At 41.5% G+C, this 13651-nt stretch overlaps 1 protein-coding gene across 6 annotated transcripts in view; it reads right to left on the bottom strand.

Annotated features, from left to right (window-relative positions):
* agap1 (ArfGAP with GTPase domain, ankyrin repeat and PH domain 1) overlaps positions 1-13651 on the bottom strand; it is a 131871-nt gene that overhangs the window by 73962 nt on the left and 44258 nt on the right. For all 6 annotated transcript variants that reach the window (XR_009804602.1, XM_061889319.1, XM_061889320.1 and 3 more), the window contains one exon: positions 9179-9313. Coding sequence is in view for 5 of the 6 variants with exons in the window: in XM_061889319.1 (XP_061745303.1) it covers positions 9179-9313 (135 nt within the window). In the remaining variant the exon portion in view is untranslated. The remainder of the gene's footprint in view (positions 1-9178; positions 9314-13651) is intronic.

Below are 13651 nucleotides of genomic sequence, written 5' to 3'. Positions count from 1 at the left end.
ACTGGATCAAAAATGTATTTAGTGTACAAAAAAAAATATAAGAAAAACTGGCTAGCATTTGTCACCATTAGTGATGTTAAAGAAGAGATCAAATAAATAAACGTCTATATATGTTATACACAATCAGAATTTACATTTGGCTTGAAGAATATATGTTCATGGCTGTCACTCCCAGATGGCGTGGAGTCTTGGCTTTGTGCGTGTGTGTGTGTGTGTGTGTGTGTGTGTGTGTGTGTGCGTGTGTGTGTGTGTGCGTGTGTGTGTGCGTGTGTGTGTGCGTGTGTGTGTGCGTGTGTAATGATTGCAGCGTGTTTGCAGTGTTTTGTGTTTGATGGAGAGCGTATAAATGGGGAAATCCTTCTTTAGCTGACCACCTTGTGTTTAGCAGCCAGTGCAGTCCACCTGTGTCACATGTCAGTCAGTCTTCCATGCACGTGGATGCAGGAAGAAGAGTATTTTGGAGCAGAGTTGACAGAGTACTTGCTTGCCATCACGGGCGAGTAATGGTGGGAGAGATGTCGGGTGTTCAAAGCCTTGATGCAGTGGCACAGCTGCATTATATTTTCTGGAAGTGCACGTGTGGAGACTGGCAGGATGCATGCCTGAAAAGAGGCGGGGCGTGCGGACGTTTTTAGGGGTTGAAATAATGTCATATTATCCTAATATTTTGGGGACTGATCAGTAAAATCCCAACGATGGACTGATTGAACATGTTACTGACTCCTCTTCGACATAGTTGGAATGATGTTTGTTTTTCTTTGTGTTACTATCAGTTTGTGTGGAGCTTGGGCAGTATTATTTACACTTATACAGAAAGAGACAATAAAAATAGAATCTATAATTAAAATGTGCAAAAACGCAAACAGATAGTCCAACCTCGGATTCAGGAGGAACTGTGCTGTTCTCGTCCTGGTCGTGGAACGGTAGATCAGTTCTATACTCTGGGCAGGGTCCTGGAGGGTGCATGGGAGTTTGCACAACCAGTCTACATGTGCTTTGTGGACTCAGAGAAGGCATTAGACCGTGTCCCTCAGGAAGTCCTGTGGGGAGTGCTCAGAGAGGTATCAGACTATCTGGTTGTGATGGTCTGCTCCCTGTATGATCAGTGAGGGTTGGACTTGGAGATCTTACCCCAAGTGGAGGAGTTCAAGTACCTGGGAGTCTTGTTCCCGAGTGAGGGAAGAGTGGATGGTGGGATGGACAAGTGCAGTGTCTTCAGTAATGTGGACACTGTATCGATCGGTTGTGGTAAGAAGGAGCTGAGCCGGAAGGCAAAGCTCTCAATTTACCGGTCGATCTACGTTCCCATCCTCACCTATGGTCATGAGCTTTGGGTTATGACCGAAAGGATAAGATCACGGGTGCAAGCGGTCCAAATGAGTTTCCTCCACCTTAGAGATAGGGTGAGAAGCTCTGCCATCCTGGAGGAACTCAAAGTAAAGCCGCTGCTCCTCCACATGGAGAGGAGCCAGGTGAGGTGGTTCGGGCATCTGGTCAGAATGCCAACCGAACGCCTCCCTAGGGAGGTGTTTAGGGCACATCCGACTGCTTGGAGGCCACGGGGAAGATCCAGGACATGTTTGGAAGACTCTCTCTCCCCGCTGGCCTGGGAAGACTTTGGGATCCCCCAGGAAGAGTTGGACCAAGAAGTCTGGGCTTCCCTGCTTAGGCTGCGGCCCCCGCGACCCCTACTTGGATAAGCGGAAGAAGATGGATGGATGGAAGTCACAAACATTGACATAATGTGACTGAAATGCAGTGTTGGAATGTTTGTCTGGGGAAAAGGTGTTCACAAGCACTTCCTCCCGGAAAGTGACAATGTCCCTGCTTCCAACAGCCAAGAGACGCTGACATCACTGCATGTGGAGAAGTCCAGGCTGGAGTGGAACCATCCATTTGATGTTCTGCAAGGTAAAAGCATCTCCATCCACACAAGTGTGTCTATGTCTACACACCTGTGTCATGCACCTTCTGTCCAATCACAGGCCTGAAAGAAGCAGCCACAGCTGACTTACTGGCATCACACCTCCGCTGTGTTTATTTCCAAATGCTAGACGTACAACAACTGCGATGAGGTGGCGACTTGTCCAGGGTGTACCCCGCCTTCCGCCCGATTGTAGCTGAGATAGGCACCAGCGCCCCCTGTGACTCCAAAGGGAATAAGCGGTAGAAAATGGATGGATGGATGGACAGACGTACAACGACATGTATATGGTTTTAAAAACTATCACTTCCACACAAGATGTGTCTTTTCTTGTGTGTTTAAAGCAAGCATGGACGTCACTGCTGCTGAAACCCAACACTCATAGAATGATAAGATGGTGATGATGTATTACATGTACATCATTTCTAAAATCAGCACGCACTAACGAGGGAAGGAAACTATTTTGCATGTTTGAGTACCAAAAGCGCGAGGATGTGCGTGTGTCGCTGCTAAATCTTGTGAAATGACAAACATTTAATGATCATTATAGAGATGCATGTGCAGTACTTTGTCTGTCTCATGAACAAGGAGGAAGTACACTTCATGTTGTTTTGAAGTCACTGGGGCGCACACGCTCACAAACACAAGCCACGCACCTAAGTTAACTTCATTATTTGTCGTTAATTAAGTACCCAAACCATGATCTGAGGTTGCATCTTTCTTAGCACACATAGCAAAACATTGTTGCTTGTCAAAATTGTTTTGTATTATTTTACTAAGAAAAAAAACAGCACATTTGATGTCTGCGTGACAATGTTTCAATTATGAGTCTGAAAAGCAACAAATGTTAACAAAAACAAAGCTGGATAGAACTGCTGTTTGTGTGCGTGCCCAACAGGCGGCAATGCAAGAGTTAAGAACACTTATGATAAGGATGTGCTAAATATTTAAACTGCACATTTAATGCAATTTATCTTTCAATTTCACTCAATCATCCCGTTTAATCATCAATCTTAGTCCTGGTCTGAGAGGTGGCCACTCATCTAATGGAAACGTCAAGGGTCGGATCAGATTTATGGCGGGACGGCACATAAAGACAGGGGGGTGCAGCTGAGTCTGCAGTCTGTAAAGTTAAAAGTGTGACGTGACAGAAGACATTTCAACTTGAACAATTATTTTCCATCTTCTTTCTTCTGCAAGAATGCTGCCTTTACTAAACTATTATTGAACTCACTAGTCCTGGGGTGTCAAACTCGTTTGGAGTCAGTTGTGACTGCTTTCAGAGGGCTGCTAGTAACAGTGAATATATATATACAGGATATACATATTTATATATATACTGTACTCGTATGAACTCATGAGGACTTGTATTTGATTAGCAGATGTTTTTAAGTACAAATTGATGGATAACTTGCCATGAAATCATAAGTCAAGGCGACAAGCAGATATTAGCATCCATCCATCCATCCATTTTCTACCGCTTATTCCCTTTGGGGTCGCTGGTGCCTATCTCAGAGGCAATCGGGCGGAAGGCGGTGAACACCCTGGACAAGTCGCCACCTCATAACAGGGCCAACACAGATAGACAACATTCACACTCTAGGGACCATTTAGTGTTGCCTATCAAGGTGCATGCCTTTGGAGGTGGGAGGCGCCTATCCCCAGGTGCATGTTTTTAGAGGTGGGAGGGGCCTATCCCCAGGTGTATATCTTTGGAGGTGGGAGAGGCCTATCCCCAGGTGCATGTCTTTGAAGGTGGGAGGGGCCTATCCCCAGGTGCATGTCTTTGGAGGTGGGAGGGGCCTATCCCAAGGTGCATGTCTTTGGAGATGGGAGGGGCCTATCCCCAAGTGCATGTCTTTGGAGGTGGGAGGGGCCTATCCCCAGGTGCATGTCTTTGGAGGTGGGAGGGGCCTATCCCCAAGTGCATGTCTTTGGAGGTGGGAGGGGCCTATCCCCAGGTGCATGTCTTTGGAGGTGGGAGGGGCTTATCCCCAGGTGCATGTCTTTGGAGGTGGGAGTAAGCCGGAGTACCCGGAGGGAACCCACGCAGTCACGGGGAGAACCTGCAAACTCCACACAGAAAGGGGATTGAACCCAGGACTACTCAGGCCTTCGTATTGTGAGGCAGACACACTAACCCCTCTCCCACCGTGGTGACCCAGATATTAACATATTTAAGTTTATTTAAAAAAAATATTTTTGTACTACAGTATATTATTTGTCACATGATAAGTTAATACTCAAATTTAAAAGATATGCAATTAATAAATGTTTCCCTTTCAAAACAGAAAGAACAAAATCTTTTAAGTATTTTGACTTTATTTCCAAGCTTTCGCGGGCCACATAAAATGATGTGGCAGGCTTTGAGTTAGACAGCTGTGCACTAGTCAATAGACAAAAAAAACAATCATTTAAAAAAGGTCCTGTCTATGTTTAGTGGGGAAGTCATAAAGTTGTGATGATTTAGCGCAGGTCTATTCAACTGGCAGCATTCAAACTAGGGTTGCTAACGTATGCAGTACTCCCTCCACCCCACAGGGGGCCACAGCGAAGCATGTGTTACAATGAGGTGGCAGTGAGGTGAGTAAAAGAAGACTACTTATTTGACCCTGAAAAAAAATCGGACTTAACAATGACTGGACAACAAAGAATGAATGTTCTCCCCCAAAGAAGGTGCTCCAATATTATTTCCTTGTCTGACCTTTAAGGCGCCGGACACTGTTCTGGACAAGCAGCAACAACGGTAGAAATCCCCGCATGTAACTTGTACGCTTCATCACAAAACTTAATCAAATCTATGCAAGTAGACACTGTGCATGAAGATATCTGACTTGTTTTGTATCCAAGTTGATGACTTTGTAATGTCTTTTGCATTCGCGGTCATGTTGGTTTTTGTATGAATAACTGATGATCCAAGCTCGTTTTACACACATAGCGCTAAATTTTATCAGTAAAGGGCGACAGCGCTGTACCTTAGACTTAATTCTTACAAGGCTTAACATATGTAAAATACACAATAAACGTTATACTTTTGTAATGTTTATATTTTTAGTCAAACCTAAACAAAGGAATAAGTGCAAAGAAATAGAACTGAGAAAGGTAAAGATTTCAAAAGAAGGAGCATCAATCCTCAACAAAACCTCTGGAGCTTCTGTTTCTTCCTTATGTTAACTAGCTCCACAGGACTCAACTAGCTAGGGCAGATTAGTGAATGTATTGAGAGTGAAGTGTGAAAGTGAATGTGTTTACTTTGTAATTAGGTGAACACAGTCTAAGAGGCATTTAACCCGCGGAGGCACTTTGACGAAACATCCGTCCGGCCCTTCAGCCCTTGGGCTCTTGAAACTGCGGTCCTCTTCATTATGTAGTTAAATAGCCCTGGTTTAGGGGCTGACTATGTTTGCATTGAATTAGTGTTTGGTTCACGACACACACACACAAAAGCAAGACAAACAACTTGACTTACTTTTCATGGTCCGCATCCCATTACAGCCGTTGTGCAGCCCGCAGGTGAACTTCATGTGTGTGTGTGTGTGCGTGTGTGTGTGTGTGTGTGTTGCAGTGGATGAGCATTAATGTCTCATTACAAGAGCACAGATCTGAGCTCGTTAGCCAGTGTGAACGAAGCGCCCGGCTTCCACACTCTGACAGATGAGAAAGAAGCAACAAAGAGGGTGAGGGTGTGTGTCTGCGTGTTTGGGGTTCATGTCGCCGTAATTAGGCTAATTAAATTAGCACGCTGATGGACGAGGGACCACGGGAGCGTCACCCACACCCCTACCCCCCTCGGTCCCTCACACAGAGGTCAGGGCTCCAAACTGGACGAGGCTTCACTTCTCATTACGTGTTGAACGCGTGTGTGCGTGTGCAGTCACGCTACCAAACAAAGAAGCTGCTCCCTGCGCATCTACGAACAATTGAAGACAAATAAACGTCTTTAAAATATGTCATTCTATTTGCTTCACTTCAATGTGAATCAATGTTACCTTTTTAAAACTGACGATTGATTGTAGATTTTTGTTATACAGTTATTTCCCTAAGTGATCCAATTAAAGATTGTGTAGATGCACTATTTTCTAAGTTTTGTATTGGTAATGCATGGCTATTTGAAACAATGTTGTGTTACAGGTGAGGAATGCATTTGCTGTGGGTGTGTCGCTAACACGGTACACCCAGTCTATGTGGACCAGACAAATGGCGCTCACAACGATATCACAAATTGATATTTTCCGAGCAATAATTATCACTGCTAGTAGTAATTAGGAACAAGCAACAATAGTGGGTCAAAAAAAGAACACTTAATTTCTGAATGCATTTAGTTAAAATAATATAATACTTTAATAGGAGTAGTTAGCTGACATGTTACCTGTCTCTGTCTCTGTGTCGGTCCCATGAGTGTTTTAGTGTGTGTTCTAAGCTGTGACACTGAACAGGATGTAGAATATGGAAATGAAAGGCTGGATGATGTCAAGTGATCAACACACACAAATTATGTTGATCAAGGCAAACAACAAACTGTACTGTTTGTGCTCCTGCACCGCCCTCTTCAGGACAAACACAGCCATGACAACTGAAAGCAGACACAAACAAAACAGAAACAACTCCAAACGTTGCCAACAGTGTTAGAAAAACTACTTTCAAAGAGTAATTTGTCCCAGTTTCTTTCAAAAAACAAAAACAAACTGAATTATTGCTTTGAAATTCCTGGTGTGTTCTGTTGAGAGATGTTTCATGAGATTAGAGTGACTTAAAACTTACATGGACTCTTTGCTTTGAGACACAATGTACGCATCATTCATTATCTATGTTCATGCCTTTTATACATCGGCGGCGTTGAAATAGTGCCTGTACCCGCACCATGAAAACATTAAAGGGTGTTGGGATTTCCATGGCTGTGATTGGTGGCATGAGTATATATGTATGACAAAGTCAGACTGTGTCTAAATGCTACAATAATAACCTGCCACATTTCACTGTTGCTAACAAACAGCCTTGTAACGATTAAAAAGGTAATTCATTAGATTACTCGTTACATGTAAAGAATAACATAATTAGTATTTCATTATTTTGTAACGCCGTAACTCCTAACACTGGCTGTCAAACATGCTAACACTAAGTGTCTCAGAACTAGGGCTGGGTGATATATGGAAGACACTGGATGTATGGCGGGTTTGTATCTGTGCGATACAGAAAATGACTATATGGTGATATCGGAGTATACTTTCTCACGCAGTTGTTTTTAGCTGCGGGCATTACACTACAGGCTCTTCTCACTCTTTCTTGTCTCTCCTTCTCACTGAGACATAAAACAAGCGCACCTTCTTACATACGTCATGTGCAAAGTCATACGCTCTCGCCAAGCAGAATGGGTAACAGAATAGAAGTTAGCTGTGGTGCTAGCGGTGTAGTGCGAGTGATAATACGAGAAAAAGAAGGTGCGAATCTTGTAATGAATGGAGGAATAATTATTTCCCAAGAAAAACAGCAGGGGTCCATCGTCTGGCGGTGATTTGGCTTTAAGCGGGAAGATTTTGAACGGACAACTGTAATATGTCCAGTATGCGGCAAAAGTGTTGCTCCAAAAAGTAGTGGAACTACTAATTTGTAGCATCATTTGAAAAGTCACCCACTAGAGATTGAGTGCTTGAAACTCTGCATGTCAAAATCTCCGTTCGATGCCACACCCACAAAATGCCCAAGCAACCATTTCCACATCAACACCGTATGAAACAAATAGTCCAAAACAGCAGATAATGTCCGCAGTGTATGTCCTTCATATAGTGAAAGACATACACTATTTGATTTCCTATTATGCAGCTCTTTTTTTTGACAGTTATTGAAATATCTTTTGTGACATCATGCACAAAAGTGCACTCATAGCTTGTTTTAAAATGTCTCTGACAATCTTGCACTTTCTGTTTGTGCCACTGCTTAATAACTGTTTCATAAATACACTTTTGGTTGTGATTTCCCTCTCTGCATGAAAGTTTAAAAGTAGCATATATGAATGCAGTATGAAGAAGAATGTTTGAATGTAGACACATAGAATCATCATACTGCTGTCATTATATGCATCAAGTGTTCATTCAAGGCTAAGGCCAAATATCCACATATATATGGTGTATGGTCACATGACCTAAACATATATATGGTGTATGGTCACATGACCTAAACATATATATGGTGTATGGTCACATGACCTAAACATATATATGGTGTATGGTCACATGACCTAAACATATATATGGTGTATGGTCACATGACCTAAACATATACATGGTGTATGGTCACATGACCTAAACATATATATGGTGTATGGTCACATGACCTAAACATATATATGGTGTATGGTCACATGACCTAAACATATATATGGTGTATGGTCACATGACCTAAACATATATATGGCGTATGGTCACATGACCTAAACATATATATGGTGTATGGTCACATGACCTAAACATATATATGGTGTATGGTCACATGACCTAAACATATATATGGTGTATGGTCACATGACCTAAACATATATATGGTGTATGGTCACATGACCTAAACATATATATGGTGTATGGTCACATGACCTAAACATATATATGGTGTATGGTCACATGACCTAAACATATATATGGTGTATGGTCACATGACCTAAACATATATATGGTGTATGGTCACATGACCTAAACATATATATGGTGTATGGTCACATGACCTAAACATATATATGGTGTATGGTCACATGACCTAAACATATATATGGTGTATGGTCACATGACCTAAACATATATATGGTGTATGGTCACATGACCTAAACATATATATGGTGTATGGTCACATGACCTAAACATATATATGGTGTATGGTCACATGACCTAAACATATATATGGTGTATGGTCACATGACCTAAACATATCCACATATTCATCACCCAGCCTTACTCACAACCAGAAAAACTAAGTTCTTTCCAAATTTTGGCACCGTAGGTTTTGGACCTTTCCCTGTCAGGACCATCATTCCTCTTCTTGACTGTCAGTGTGTGATGAATTTTCTCTCTCTCTCTCTCTCTTTCTCTCTCTCCCCCTATCTTGCCCGCCTTGGCTTGATAGAACTTAATTGCTGTTCTGTTTGATCTAAATAACTGAGCAGGTCAATTTCCGCCCCTAATTGACGTGCGATTAAGAGTTGGCAAATGTGCAGTGGGGGGAGTGTGACCTTCCCACAGGACTGGACTCTGCAGTCAAGATTCTCACCATCTTGGAAGACTCGTTCCACATTCAAGCCGTAGGTGGCGCAGGTTTCGTAGTAGGTGCAGCGCTTTAGGTCGTTGGAAAGTTTTCTGGCCCGGCTGTCGTCGATCACCCTTGGGTTTGATGAGCTGATGGCATCTGAAATATATTTGTATCATTGAAATCATTTCCTTTAGATGCTAAAGCCAAATATTAGATATTCCAACATCACTCTTCCTATTTGTTTTTAATCAACACTTCTGTCACTGCTCTACTTGACATGTAGAGTTATTTGTGTCATTTATAAATGATAAATGATAAATGGGTTGTACTTGTATAGCGCTTTTCTACCTTCCAGGTACTCAAAGCGCTTTGACACTACTTCCACATTCACACACACATTCACACACTGATGGAGGGAGCTGCCATGCAAGGCGCTAACCAGCCCCAATCAGGAGCAAGGGTGAAGTGTCTTGCTCAGGACACAACGGACGTGACGAGGTTGGTACTAGGTGGGGATTGAACCAGGGACCCTCGGGTTGCACACGGCCACTCTCCCACTGCGCCACGCCCACCATAAACGTTGTTGTTCTTCAACACTTCATGCTAGTGTCTTTGTAAAGAAAGTTGTACGTACATTTTGTACGAAATCAAGTTTTATCTCTGTCTTTTATAAGGGAGACTTCCGTTTCCACGTTAAAGGTAACTTCATTTCCATGTCGATGGAGCCATTGTTTGTTTAGCTGCCTGTTGTTTGTGTTAAAGAGGAGTGTAAAGGCTTCTTCTTGGACTCGTGTCTCATCAACACCACATCTCAAGCCTCCGATGTGAGCGAAGTCAAACTCCAACAGGGTGGGCCTTGTGCCACTCAGTGCTAACACGGCAGATGTCAGCCATCCTCGCTGCAAACATCAAGCTTTTGGAAGAATCAATGTTTATTTATATCAAGGTTTATTTATATAGCCCTAAATCCCAAGTGTCTGATGCTGGTGGTTTCAGCACATTGAGAGAGGAATGAAGCAGGACGCTACAAACCTTGACAGGCGCCAGAACAATGACACTTGGAGTACCAACAAGGCACCGTATTGAGTAAAACAAGGTGATTAAAAGGGTGTTATTTCATGTCTAAAGGGCTATAATCACGTTTTAGAAGGTTGTAACTAGGCTTAAATGTTAACTATGAAAGTATTTCACCTATTAATAGGATTCTTACTTGCGAAAATGTATTCATCACGGTCAAGTCGGGAAGCAATTAAATGCTATAATCGAGGGATGACTCAATCGATCAATCAAAGTGTATTTATATAGCCCTAAATCACAAGTGTCTCAAAGGGCTGCACAAGCCACGACGACATCCTCGGCTCAGATCTACTCATTATCTCCTCTCCTCTGGCACTTTTAGGAGAGGTGTGTCAGGGCCCAACAGACCCACGTGTCAAGAGAATGACTCCAAATTGTGATCACTGAACGCAGTTCTTAATTACACTTGTCACCTTTCGGAATAGAAATGAATATAAAATAATCCACGCAGTCAAAAACCATGAGACACTCACTCCGTGGTGCACGTAAAAAAAACGTATGATTTAAAGCGGGGGTGGCCACTACGTGGATGGCGAGCTAGCGGTGGATGGTGGAGGGTGTGTCAGTCCATCGCCACCCAGGCATTAACAAAAAAAGACTTAAAAAATGATCCATCACCGATGTTCACCATGACGTGACTTTGGTCACTTGATTGACATTGACGGCACCCGAGGGTCTAGTGAGATGACGCTGGCTGCTGCCAGATCATTATTAAGAAAAAATGACCGACAGGAAGGCGAAAAACACTTTCTATTTCAACAGACTCTCGCGCCGTACCTGCTGTCAAAACACAGTTCCTATCTTCACAATAAAAGCATTGCTTCATACTGCCTGCGCTAATTAAAGAAGTCTCAGAAAGCTGCCGCACACAAGCTAGCAAGCTACGGAGTATTCCACCAACGTATTTCTTGTAAAGTGTATAAAAACGAATATGGAAACTGGACAAATGAGATGGAAAAAAGAAAGCACTTTCATTTGGTATTGGACAGAAAAGGGGACTTTTTTTCTCCTCCGTTCGAAAATGTGGAGGTTATCATCACTAATGTCTGATTCCAAACAATGCAAGTCATCACAATCAGGTCATAGACCAACTTATATTCTTGTCTTCATGACAGAAAGGAATGTTAAACATGCTTGTATTATCATTAAACACCTTTCACTTGTTAACAAAAACCTCTCTTTCATGGATGAATAGATAAATAAATATATAAAAACAATATAATGATTTAAATGAGTGAGGTAGATTCCCTCCACTTGGTCAATTGAAAAGTAGCTCGCCTGCAGAAAAAGTGTGTGCACCCCTGATTTAAAGCAATAAAAATGATAGCTTCCCTTTTCACAAACTGATTTTAAACAAACCAGTTATCCATGAGTGTATTTATGCATGTAATAAACACGCTTGATTTAATGTTATTGATAATTAACGCTACCTTGCATAGTAGAAATCAACTTGGAAACACAATATAGGACTAATGCATGAGTTGCTGCGTACAAATGCACAAGCCACCAAGAGAAAGCCGCACTGTGCACGCCGTACCACTCAATGTGCTGCAGTGACAAATGATGACGTGCATATTTTTGTCTACAAGTGCATTATTTCATTTTCAAATAGAATATCAATTTTTAATACATTTAATTTAAATAAGGTTTCACTAAATTCAAATTATGTTTTTTTATGGCATTTTTTTTAAGATTTGAAAGCATTCAGACAATCTATCATATATTAATAATGTTAAAGTAATTCTAAAATCATTTTGAAACTGATAAACTTTTGACCAGCAATTTATTTGACTTTTATAGTTAAGTTGAGAAATAAACAGGATGTTGTATTGTCTTGAAGACCCCAAAACACCTTATGGTTGAGGGAAAAGGTTTGTAAATCTCTTTGAAATATAAATAAAAGCTTTTTTGACGTCATATGCACATTGTTACATTTTAATTTGTAACTCTTTAATGTGTATTATAACTAACGCTCCAGTTGCATCGCTTTTGGTTTCTCCAATGACATAAAAAAACCAGTGTGCTGATGGTGTGGTGGGAATTTCTTAAAGTCCCACATGATTTGAAATAAATGCATTTTTTTAATCAAGTTACTGCAACTATAAAGATCCTCCAGTAGGTGGCAGTAGTGCATTAAAGATGGTCACAGAGGAGAGTGACTGTACTTGCACATATTAATCAGGCTGCACACATCTCTCTTTGTTCTATACTTTTCTGTGAGGTCTCCATCTCTGTGCTCAAGTAATTATTTAGGTCTTATAACAGAGAGTGAAAATATTCTGACGGCTTGTTTTGATTGAGTATGGTGAATGGTGTAAATACATGGTGTAAATAAAATATATACATTGTGTTTGCAATCCATAACAATCACACAATACAGACATTTTCTTCAATTCTTTTGTGAATTTTTAAAATGCAGTTTTGATGTTTAGATTTGCTGAGGCCACCACTTTTGTTAAAGTTCGACTTCTTCCAAAATGTTCCACCACTTTTCAAAGAGGAAGGAGTTTTTTCACTTACAATATTGACTTCATTAAACCGTTGTTGGCAGAGTCCCTGATAAACGTGCATAAACATGGAGCATGTACAAAACACGAGCCGCAGTTAGCAGGTGATTCAAGTGTATACAGTGCTAGTCCGACTTTAGAGTACCTTAACTTACAAGTTATTTTAGCTCCAAGCTTTCTCCCTGCTTTAAGTTGCAAGTTTGCGTTACGAGCATTTCCACCATCTGTAGTAATATTTGTAACAGGTTTGTGCCGTTTGAGCAATAAAGAGTTGATATATTGTTCCATGTTACTATTCCTGCTTCATTTACACAAGAAACAAAACCGTTAGAGCTATAAATAATTATTGCATTGTCACATCATGTTCCTGTTTCATTTGGATAAGAAACCCAGGGAAATGCGTTACGTTGGTTGACATCCGCTCAGAGATCAACACGCTGCCCTCCAACCATCGGAGTGGTGGTATGCTGCGACTGGTGCCCACACAATAGACATTTATCTATTCAAATACTGAAAAGCTGTAGATGCTGTTTGCCATAGTTCAGTTGGTCCTGTCTACCATAGACATACACATCGCTTGTTGCTGTTGTCTTCTTGGAAAATGATTTTGCCGGCCACGCACTTCAAGACACTGCAGACAGAGAGTGTTGCCAGATGGGAGGACAGAAGCACGCAACAGGTCGCGCTCTGAAAACAAGTTGGTATAATACGCAGACCAGGCAAGACTGTAGGTAAACGCAGCTGAAAAGACATTGCTTATATTCTGGTTCTTCAGAAGAATGATCTATAATATTATTAAATTATTTCATAAAACTACTGTAATTGTTTGTAGAACTTGCTATTGTCATGTATTTTTGTCTTGATGTTAGGTTTTCTTTTTAGAAAACACATTACATATTAAAATGGTGAT

Source organism: Nerophis ophidion, linkage group LG27 (assembly GCF_033978795.1).
Source record: "Nerophis ophidion isolate RoL-2023_Sa linkage group LG27, RoL_Noph_v1.0, whole genome shotgun sequence".
NCBI lineage: Eukaryota > Metazoa > Chordata > Actinopteri > Syngnathiformes > Syngnathidae > Nerophis > Nerophis ophidion.
The sequence above is the reverse complement of the archived record's forward strand: the minus strand, read 5'-3'. Positions and strand labels throughout refer to the sequence as shown.